The 11,611-nt window shown below is 37.8% G+C and overlaps 1 protein-coding gene across 1 annotated transcript; it reads right to left on the bottom strand.

Moving 5' to 3' along the window:
• Positions 1-1,260: 1,260 nt before the first annotated feature.
• LOC106140630 (uncharacterized) lies at positions 1,261-11,248 on the bottom strand. Its single transcript, XM_060954615.1, has 8 exons — positions 11,028-11,248; positions 10,166-10,256; positions 7,351-7,455; positions 6,762-6,905; positions 6,311-6,409; positions 4,235-4,398; positions 3,685-3,868; positions 1,261-2,682 (listed from the first exon to the last, which is right to left on the bottom strand). Exons 1-8 carry the CDS (start codon positions 11,076-11,078, stop codon positions 2,486-2,488), a joined length of 1,035 nt encoding a protein of 344 aa, XP_060810598.1. The 5' UTR covers positions 11,079-11,248; the 3' UTR covers positions 1,261-2,485.
• Between the last annotated feature and the right edge of the window lie 363 nt (positions 11,249-11,611).

The raw sequence follows: 11,611 nt of genomic DNA, 5'->3' as shown, positions 1-11,611 counted from the left end.
TATTAAGTCAAAGGGCTGAACGTCGCCTTTCCTTTTGATGACTGTTGGCTCTGTCTACCCCGCAAGGGTGTATATATGATATTTTAAGGTCAAGTTTATCGGGATGGCGTAAATGATTCAGAGTTCTTCCAATTCAAGGAATTCCAAGTTATGAAGTTATTCTTTTGATTGAGCTACGCAGGAGAAGAAGCAGTCATAAGGTCCTTAGTACCGATACCCGATCAGATATACAATCAAAAAAAAGGTTTCGAATTGACGTGGGTCCTTAATTTTAAAATTATTATATTTAAGTGGTATTATATCCATACGATCTATTTTTAATCTTCTGTGGTAAATACTTAGATTTTTAGAGACAAAAAGTATAAAAATACTTAGGTATTATATTACTTGATCACGGACAGACGGAACGGAAGATTTTGTTAAAATCGTAATGGTTTTATGGAGAAATGGATTAACGTTCTCAGATAATCGGCCATTTTCTGTCGGCCTGTAGGCGTCACAGCTACCAAACGTCTCCTAATGGCCATTATGTTTGCATCTGCATAATCTTAGAACTCAAGAGCTTTGTAGCACCATGTCCTACATCAACGACATACATTCTTATACCAACCGGATTGGGACCTACATATTTCGGGAACATAACCACAAGCGAATTTCAACTCTCAAATATAGTTAGCAAAGTAAAAATTTCAATGTGTTTAGTTACGACACAGGTAATGTGTCTTATGAGTAAAGTAATAGAGTTTAAATTTGTTGTAAAGAAATTATATTTAGCGAATTCAAAACGGTACGAGTAGTCGAAGTGCGTGCGGCCAATTCGGACGATTTTTAAAAGGCTTCTTACGAAAATTAACGTGGAAATTTGATCTTTATAACGTGGATGATAGAGATGTGAATTAGTTGGGAGTTTTAGTAGGTTTTCGAGTATGTCATGCTGAACTTTGCATACTGATACAAGCTTTAATGTTCGCGCGGTTTCTGAAATTGTGACTTTTACTATCTGTGGAGTCATGATGACTTCGATTTAGAAGCTGAGTAAGTTTAATCAAGTTAAAAACAAATAAATTTTGTATGTAATTTTTTAAAACTGCATATTTTTTTGTAGTATTACAAAAATTTTGTGTACATAATCTTGTTTTTCTAAAATTGGGATTCGACTCAAATTTTGTACTGTTACAAATTCTGTAAGTACTTACCTACTCTAAATGCAAACAATGAAAGCAAATTTTAATGATCAGTTTTATTTATTGGACCCAAAAGATACCAACACCCAATGATAAAGTCGTAAACAACATTTTAGTACAAAAAACTTAAATCTCCTTATAACAATCAACAAATATATTAAACTGAAATCTTGATAGGTGTCTTCCCGAGGGAAAATAACAGATGACTTTGTGTGAAAAACCTTATTATCTAAATTAAATTAAAGATTATATATATTGCGACATGCGGATTGTATTATGTAAAAATAATTTAATTCCTGCTTTAAAAAAAAATTAAAATAACTTGTCAATGGTAATTATTCACAAATTATTTCATACGTTACCAGTAACGCCATCTATTGAAAATGAGAGTAAACAAATACGAGGAAAAGTGTCAATTTTATCCGAAATTGTATCAAAAATTCAGCATGTGTTAAATTCATTGTGCATTTTCTTTTAGAATCTTATAATTTTAAATAGAAAATGTCTAAAACGTACACAGTAGTATAATGTGAAAAGCTGATAATTTAAAATATTTCATTTAACTTTTTGTATTTTAAATAAGTTCAATTTGAATCCGCATAAGTCACTCGGCATCAAAAAAGTTGATAGAAAAGACTTAAAATGTCACAGTATATAATGAGAATACTTGATGGATATATAATAGTGAATTGATTTCACAATATCGTTTGTCTTATTTTTAAAAACAAATCAATAATATATTAGCAACATTTTTCCGAGAAAAATATCAATTGCTAGACATAATAAAAATTGTAAATACATAAAATATTAAGACATGATACTAGTTTGTCTAAGAGTCATACAAATCTATAACAAAGTAGTCAATACTTATAATATCATTAAATTATTACAAGTCTTGTGGAAAACATAGGTCTTATTATATCAAAATGCCATCTAGCGGCAAATAAATCAACCATCTAATAATTGTTATTCTAAAATCAAAGATTTAATTGTTTTCAGTTGAATTGTATCCAGCAGACATAAAATAATGCATATTGAATTTAATATGTATTTGATGAAATATAAAACAATAACTCATTCTGTAAACTAAAGTAGGTAAATAAAGTCCCGTTTTCTGTCTACGTTTAAGTGCACAACTTCACCGATAGATGTCGTTGTTAATTCATGTAAATTTTTGACAATTTTCTAATTTCAGATTTCAATGCTGATTCTTATGATTGATAGATACTTCAGACAATTTAACTGAAAACCTGATTAACTTAATATTAACTCCCAACACTCGTCAATATATATTTTTGTTATTACAACATGAGTTTTTGTTCCAAAGCAGCCCACAGCGGGTCAAGTGGCGTGTCGAGGAAGCTGGCATACGTTTTATTGTCTTCGAGCACAGCTTGCGACGGCGCGCCGAAGCGAAGCAGCTCGGTGGCGGGCGAAGCGCGGCGCCGCCCGGAAGCAAGGCGCACGCTTCGCATCATGGCGGCTGATTTTTTACGCTCTGTGAACAAAATCGTTTATTGTTTGTGATTATTAACTTAAAAACACATTAAAAAATGTAACCTAAATCTTTACAGATAACACCTGTATTAAGATCTGTTTGGAAAGGTGATTTGTCTCTTTATCCATTGCGGAGAGGATGAATGAAAGCAGGTTGACTGAGCAGATATACAAGGAGAGTGTGGAGGGAAAGGTCGGAGTGGGAAGATCTAGACGAACGTATCTTGATCAAATTAAGGACGTCCTGGTAAAGGGTCAGGTCAAAAGTATTATGAATGTGGATGAAGCGAAGGAAGTATGCATAGATCGTGGCAAGTGGAAAGAGGTAGTCTCTGCCTACCCCTCTGGGAAATGTATATACATGAGTTAAGTGCCGTGTGGTTCCCGGCACCAATACAAAGAAGAATAGGACCACTCCATCTCTTTCCTATGGATATCGTAAAAGGCGACTAAGGGATAGTCTTACAAACTTAGGATTCTTTTTTTAGGCGTTTGCCTAGCAACCTGTCACTATTTGGATCTCAATACTATCAATATGCCAAATAACTGAACGTGGCCGACTTTTCAAGACTGTTGGCTCTGTCTGCCCCACAAGGGATATAGACGTGACCATATGTATGTATGTAGGTACGTATGTATGTATGTACGTACGTATGTATGTATGTATGTATGTAGGTACGTATGTATGTATGAATGTAGGTACGTATGTATGTATGTATGTATGTATGTAGGTACGTACGTATGTATGTATGTATGTATGTAGGTACGTATGTATGTATGTATGTATGTATGTAGGTACGTATGTATGTATGAATGTAGGTACGTATGTATGTATGTATATGTATGTATGTACGTATGTATGTATGAATGTAGGTACGTATGTATGTATGTATGTATGTAGGTACGTATGTATGTATGTAGGTACGTATGTATGAATGTAGGTACGTATGTATGTATGTAGGTACGTATGTATGTATGTATGTATGTATGTACATGAGTTAACCTTCGTTGGTCGCCAGCGGGCAGTACTTGGCGGTGTGCGCCGCGTCCCCGCTGGCGCCGCAGCGGCGGCACACGAAGGCGCGCAGCACGGGGCACGCCACGCGCCCGCCGCTCTTCAGCGGGTGCGAGCGGTAGTACGACTCCCGCTCGCCGTTGTTCTTGCAGAAGCGGCACTCTTGGTGTATCTGGGGAAACGTTTTGAACGTAGAAAGTTTCAGCTTCAAGGTCGAATCGGTCAGTGATACTGATGGCAGCGAAGGAAATACTCTTGCTGTACAGATATTTAAAGGCTTATAAAATTAGGATGCTTCATTTGAACGATGGACTAGCAACCTGTAACTATCTGCTCTCAATTCTACTCGTATCATCCATCTAGCCGAAAATTTTCTTTGAGTCTTTGAGTTTGCTCTTTCTGCCCCGTAATGTACAGGGGTTCACATAGAAAAGAATGCCACATTCATATTGAAGACGTACATAGGCGGTATGCATTTCCCTGTGGCCCGCTGGACAATTATGCAAATAAAAAAAATAAAACTAGGTTACGTAATTACCTCATTCTGTCGCCTCTTGACCTTCCTGTCCAAGCCCTGACCTTCCAATTCCCTCAGCAGCGCATACAACACGTCATTCGGCAATGTAGAAAGTAGACGAAGCTGCTCCTGGCTGATCGTGTCCTGATTATTCACAAACTGTGGTGGACTCACTTCCATGGGCACTGCGGAAGTAATGTGAACGCCTGATTATTTTATAATAGCAATATTATTAGGTGAGTGTTTGATCTTAGAATTCTGGCAGGGTCAATGAAATTATTTAAACATTTGGATTTGGACACATACATTCGAACAATCCCGTCTTCATCTTTTAGGGGGTAGAGAAAATCAACAGTCTTGGAAAGACTGGAAGGCCAAGTGCAGCTGTTTTGATGTCGTGCTGCCGTGATCTCCCTAGCGCCCCTCTTCACCGCCCGGGGACCCTATACAAGCGCCCCCCCAAACCTTCGGCTTTGGTCTACTTCAGCGCTCACTTCTTGCTGGAACTCGAGATTATATCTAAACCAACGCCCTATATCTATGAATTTTTGAATTGTCTCTTATCAACCTTACTTGGAACGTTTTACCTTAACGTCGCACTGTATAGCTTTATGATGAAATTTTAAACACATCTTTCTTAAGTTTTCCATTTCCATTTCACTTCTATATCCCTTGCGGGGTAGACAGAGTCTTAAAAATCTGACAGGTTCAGCTATAAGGCTAAAATACAAACAAGAGACCTTATTTACTAAGATAATTAACCTTATTTCCAAATCAACAATAAACTTAATTACCTCGCTACACATCGGGTCCATGACGCATTAACAAAATAGTATGTTTATAAATTAGAGGTCGGCTTAGCTACAAGGACATAAAGCTCTAGTTTCGTCCATGATAAAAGCCTCTACACATTCAAAGTCTATATTTCTTTGTTTTCTTACCATACATCACTTTATAATTACACCTTTGTCGGCTTCGGGCAAGCGCTGTTAGTGACGAATTGAAATAGGATCTTTGTGTAAATCTAAACTCCAATGAAGTGACGCAAAGAAATATGTATGTTGCGAGAAAGACGAATTCCTCGCTATTTATTTATTTATTTATTGTGACAAAAACGGTTTACACCTATTACAATTATTACACACAAAACACCTATTGCTATTGATTTATTTTTATTTTATTTTGTTTTAACCGTAAAGTAAGTACACATGATTTCAACACTATTTTGTTATCACTATTTGAATCTTAATTCCATCATTAAGCCATATAAACGAGTTTTTAATCTTTGCAAGACTGTTGGCTCAGTCTACCCAGACGTATTTAGTCGTTCGGTTCCGCTGAGACCAAGATTTCTGACTGGATTACTGTACATTATCTATTATAGTAGTGTATTATACCTAATATAAATAAATACATACATACACAGTGCCGTGTGGTTCCCGCGGCACCAATACAAAAAAAAGTACCACTCCCATCTCTTTCCCATGGATGTCGGAAGAGGCGACAAAGGGATGGGCTTACAAACTTGGGATTTTTTTAAGGCGATCGAGACTGTTGGCTCTGTCTACCTGTATATGATTGTACATACATACAAACATAAATCACGCCTCCTTCCCGGAGGTGTAGGCACAGACTGCATAGTTCCACTTACCACGATCCCCACATACTTCTTTCGCTTCAACCACATTCCTAACGCTCATCATGCAAGCTCGTCGGTTCCGGGTACTCTTGACCTGACCTTTTGCCAGAAAGCCTCCGAATTTTTCAAGATACATTCGCATAGGTCCTGCTCCATCAGTCTCATTATATAATTTTGTATCTTGTTAAAAAAGCCGTGCCGGGAACCACCAATAAAAAAGAATAGGACCACTCCATTTCTTTCTCATGGATGTCGTAAAAGGCGACTAAGGGATAGGCTAACAAACTTGGTATTCTTTTTTAGGCGATGGGCTAGCAACCTGTCACTATTTGAATGTCAATTCTATCAATAAGCCAAATAGCTGAACGTGGCCATTCAGTCTTTTCAAGACTGTTAGCTCTGTCTACCTCGCAAGGAATATAGACGTGGCCATATGTATGTATGTTAAAAAAGCCTACCTTCAGGCGATATAAGGTCTTCTACAGCGCGACTCCAATCTTGGGGAATACGAGGCGCAGACGTGTGTTCAGGTTGTAGCCACGACTTCTGTTCCAAACCTTCAATTAATAACCAGATAAATAGCCATGAAAAATGAAGGTGAAATAATCCTTCCTACTACTATTATAAAGGCGAAAGTTTGTATGGATGTATGGATGTTTGTTACTCTTTCACGCAAAAACTACTGAACCGATTACCATGAAATTTGGTATGTAGGTAGCTGAAGACCCAGAATAACACATAGGCTACTTTTTATCCCAGAGTTCCCGCGGGATTGATAGGGTTTCCATGCGGACGAAGTCGCGGGCGGCCTCTAGTCAGATATATGTATGTGCCTATAGCTAAGAAAAGTGAATGCCATATGGATCTTTGTTGTCTGAAATAAATGAATTTTATTTATTTATAGCCTACCTTGAGAAGTAATTACTCTAGGCATACAGTCCTCTACAGCGCGACTCCACTCTCGCGGCAGGCGGGGCGCGGGCGAGCGTTCAGGCTGAGGCCAGGACTTCTGACGGAGGTACTGGCTCGAGGGACCCATGCCCACCAGGTGATCTGTCAAAACATACATATGGTCACGTCTATATCCCTTGCGGGGTAGACAGAGCCAACAGTCTTGAAAATACTGAAAGGCCACGTTCAGCAATTTGGCTTAATGATAGAATTGAGATTCAAATAGTGACAGGTTGCTAGCGCATCGCCTAAAAAAGAATCCCAAGTTTGTAAGCGTATCCTTTAGTCGCCTTTTACGACATCCATGGGAAAGAGATGGTGTGGTCCTATTCTTTTTTTGTATTAGTGCCGGAAACCACTCAATGGAGCGATTTTGTTGAATTTTAAGTGCATATAATGATGTAATTATCTGAAGTCCAAACATAGGCCTACCTTTTTTCAGGAAATTTTTACAACCACAAGAACAGAATAAACTAATTAGTTTACAGCATGCTGAGCTGTAGTAACCTTCCTAGTGGATACATAAATCAAACCTCAAATATCTGACCTGCGTGACGATTGTTCCTCTCCTCTTCAGGAGTGTAAGGGGAATCGGAGCCGTTCTGCCTGAACTCCTCCAGCGCATCTTGTAGGGTACACTGGTTCATCACCACTGAAAAATATTAAAGTAGGTAGGTAACAGAACAGAAAATGCTGCAGTGCAGTTTGTTACCCCTTCTTCTGCACTGACGCCTTGGAAGCGGCAGTAAACTTAGTTTTAAGTAATTTATTTGACGTCAACCAATGTTGTGTAACCAAACGTTTTGACAATTATTAAGCGATATGAAGTATCCTATAATATTGAATAAAAATTTTGAATTTTAATAGTGCTACTACTGATGACCTAAGTCCACGTAGGAATCCTACGGTAGGATAGATCCCGGGTCGTAACAATGCAATCTCTCATCCACATTTCTGTTCTGACGCTTTGGAAGCGGCAGTAAACTTGACTTACTTGACTTGACTTAAGGTCCTATGTCCCCTAGCTGGGGCAGAGGGCATCCACAGTGCGTCGATTGCACTATTTCTGTTTCTACAATCAAGGGCAGTAAACTTAGTTACAAGTAATTTATTTGACGTCAACCAATGTTGTGAAATCAAAAGATTAACTGATATTGAATTGTCCCATAAACATACATAGATAACATCACGCCTCTTTCCCGGAGGGGTAGGCAGAGACTACCACTTTCCACTTGCCACGATCTCTGCATACTTCCTTCGCTTCATCCACGTTCATAACTCTCTTCATGCAAGCTCGGCGGTTTCGGTTGTCCCATAAAAATGAATAAAATTTTTAAATTTGAATATTGGTCATCCTGGCAGGTGTATACTGATTAAGATGTATAAGAACATACATACATACATCTCAACGTCACAAGACACAACAACCAATCACAGTCATTACAATACCACGCGCTCAACCAATAGAAACGATGAATCTATAGCAACATCTCAAATGTCACACGCCACCAAGGCTATCACAGCGTGTATGCTAAATCGCGCAAGCAAAGATTTCACGGATTGGAGCATATATTCGTGTACATATTCAACCTCCGACACCAATATCGTCGGAGCCGCGGTTACCCAGGCATGACACCTTCCCTTTGTAGCGGTCGAGCTACAGGACACATACATACATATATAAAATCACGCCTCTTTCCCGGAGGGGTAGGCAGAGACTACCTCTTTCCACTTGCCACGATCTCTGCATACTTCCTTCGCTTCATCCACATTCATAACTCTTTTCATGCAAGCTCGGCGGTTTCGGGTACTTTTGACCTGACCCCTGACTACAGGATACATACCCCCTGTTACGTATATCTGAGGACAGTTGTTTTATTTATCTTTCTACTAGTCTCCGACCGAAGGTCTATTTTTGGCCGAAGCCGAAGCCGAAGCCGAAGGTTTATATTCTCTCAGCACTCAGTAATTAATTTTGTTCAATATTGTCTACAAGCTACAATTAATATTAAAATCATTTCAAAACCTCAATATTGAAAGTTTATATATTGACTGTCTCATATAGAAGTTGATGATATATCATAGAGGTGGTTGGTTTAGAGATAAACTAGCTGTTGCCCGCGACTTCGTCCGCGTGAATTTCGAGTTGAATTTTAATCATACAGTCAGATACAGACAGACAAAAAATGTAAAAAAAAAATTCTCTATCCGTTTCAGTCAAAATATTAAATGTACAGAAAAAATATTTTTACCGTTTTATTATATGTAGTATTTTGATTTTCAGTTTTTTTACATAAAATACTCAAACAATACAAAAAAAATATATTTTTAATAATAAAAAATATCTACGGGCTAACCACTGGACCATCGAAGCCGTTGCGTTGGTGTCGAAATTAAAGTAGACTACATACATATGGTCACGTCTTTATCCCTTGCGGGGTAGACAGAGCCAACAGACTTGAAAAGACTGAATGGCCACGTTCAGCTATTTGACTTAATGATAGAATTGAGATTCAAAAAGTGATAGGTTGCTCGCCCATCGCCTAAAAAAGAATCCCAAGTTTGTAAGCCCATCCCTTAGTCGCCTTTCACTTATATTTATATGTTATAGGTATAATGCCGTCGTATAATGATAAATGACTTTGAATTTTTAATTTCGTAACTTATTTGCAGGCATACTGATGCATTGAGTTCATTCAAATGTCGATAACTTTTTTTTTTGTGAACCGATTTTGAGGAAACAAACTTTAAATGTTATTCTGAGTTAAAACAAAGCAATTGGTGAAAGTTTGAAGTAAATCGGTTTAGTACTTTCGGAGATAATCGTGATCATACATACAGACAGACAGACAAGAAATAAAAAAAAAATATTTTTGCTTTCTTTTATTCATTCTAAGTGTCCCTCTATCCATTTCAGTCGAAAATACTAAATGTACAGACAAAATATTTTTACTGTTTTATTATATGTATAGATAAAAGTTTGTGATTTACCTACTGGTAAAAAATAATGATTTGATTTCTTACAAAAACACTCGTTTAAATACACGTACGGACTTGTTTTGATGCAAGCAATCAGCAATGTGATATTTTGACAGTGACTCCCCGCCGCCTCATGACTTTCGTAACAGTTCGTTCAATCTCGACGGTCGCTCGGACCTTCGGCGAAACCTTCGGCTTCGGCCGGATTTTGGGCCGAAGCCGAATGTTTCGCCGAAGGTGGATTTTTTGGCCGAAGGTGGCCGAAGCCGAAGCCGAAGCCGAAGCTTCGGTCGGACACTACTTTCTACCTAGGAGACCCCTAACCATTATAAATCGAAATCCTAATAGTTACCTAATAAGAACCTAACATTAGAGTTACTTACAGTCTAAGAAACTGCTGGACCTCCGCGTACGCTCCAACTCCGATTTGAACTGCGGCCACGGATCCTTACTACTCGTATGCCATGACTTTGCCTGGAAAACATACAATTAATAATAATAGGAGTCGGCACTTCTTTTGGTAGGCGGGTAGAAAGATACAACTAAGTATACCTAAGTAGGTACTTAACTACAAAAGAAACCTTTGAATTAGTGTAGAGGTCGGTGGAAATCACCCCTGAATCAAAGGCCACAAGTTCGTAGTTCAAACCCCGGTCAGGTCAAGATGGAAAGCGATATATGTACCTACTTAACTATATTATTACCGTAGATAATAAATACGAAGTACCTACCTACCTACTTAAATTTGGTTACTATGCGTTAATGCAAATAGGTACAGTAAACCCCATATCAAGTTACCCTGAAACTGACTCTTTGACCAGGTAATAGAGGCGAATAGAGGTAGATTGATGTGCTGTTGACTGTACAATATGGATCAAATATCATTCCTTTCATCGCAACAAAACAACGAACAAACATACCTACTTATTTACGTACGCACTAACTTCAGAAACATTTCATTTTTTTTTAATTACTTCCACCCTCAATTCGTCATTGCGATATTAAAATTTTGTTATTTAATATTATCGCGTACTTATATCACAAGTGCTTAACTATATTGCAAAATTGTATCATGGAAAATAAATAAACAAACAAAGCCCTCATTTGACTACGTGCGCCTGCGTTTGTTCGAAATTCAATTCAATAAATGTCAACATGCACGGAAAATAAAAGTAAAATTAAAGAAAGTATTCTAATTATGTACTACAGTAGATAGAACCTTACAAATAGCAGGTTAGTACTTACTGAATTTGTGCTGCTCCCACTGCCATAATCACTAAAATTATCCGGTCCCATTTTTATTTCTTTACAAGCGTAATTATCAAAATTGTTGCGCACGATCACGCGTCCTTCCCTCGAAACGCTCCGGCCGGGAATCGTTTCTTATTGGCTGTTGAAACAATGCGTTGTGTTGTGTTCTCTTTTCAAAATCTCAGGTTTGCAGTTTTTTGTTCGCGTTTAAAAATGCCAAGAGTGTTCTTTTTTCGTAGTGAGTTCCGTTTAACTACTTTTTTTCACTATCCTATGAAACTATAGTACTACGAGTGTTATTTTATCATATCATTCATATATGCTACTAATATTATAAATGCGAAAGTTTGTGAGTATATCAGGATATCAGTATGGATGTTTATTACTCTTTCACGTAAAAACTAGGTACTGAACCGATTACGATGAAATTTGGTATGTAGGTAGCTGAAGACCCAGAATAACATTAGGCTACTTTTTATCCCGGAATTCCGGCTGGAGATAGGGTTTCCATGCGGACGAAGTTGCGGGCGGCCTCTAGTACATTATATAGTTAATATATTAAAAACGTTAGTCTTTAT

Source organism: Amyelois transitella, chromosome 4, assembly GCF_032362555.1.
Source record: "Amyelois transitella isolate CPQ chromosome 4, ilAmyTran1.1, whole genome shotgun sequence".
NCBI classification, from domain to species: Eukaryota; Metazoa; Arthropoda; class Insecta; order Lepidoptera; family Pyralidae; genus Amyelois; species Amyelois transitella.
The sequence above is the reverse complement of the archived record's forward strand: the minus strand, read 5'-3'. Positions and strand labels throughout refer to the sequence as shown.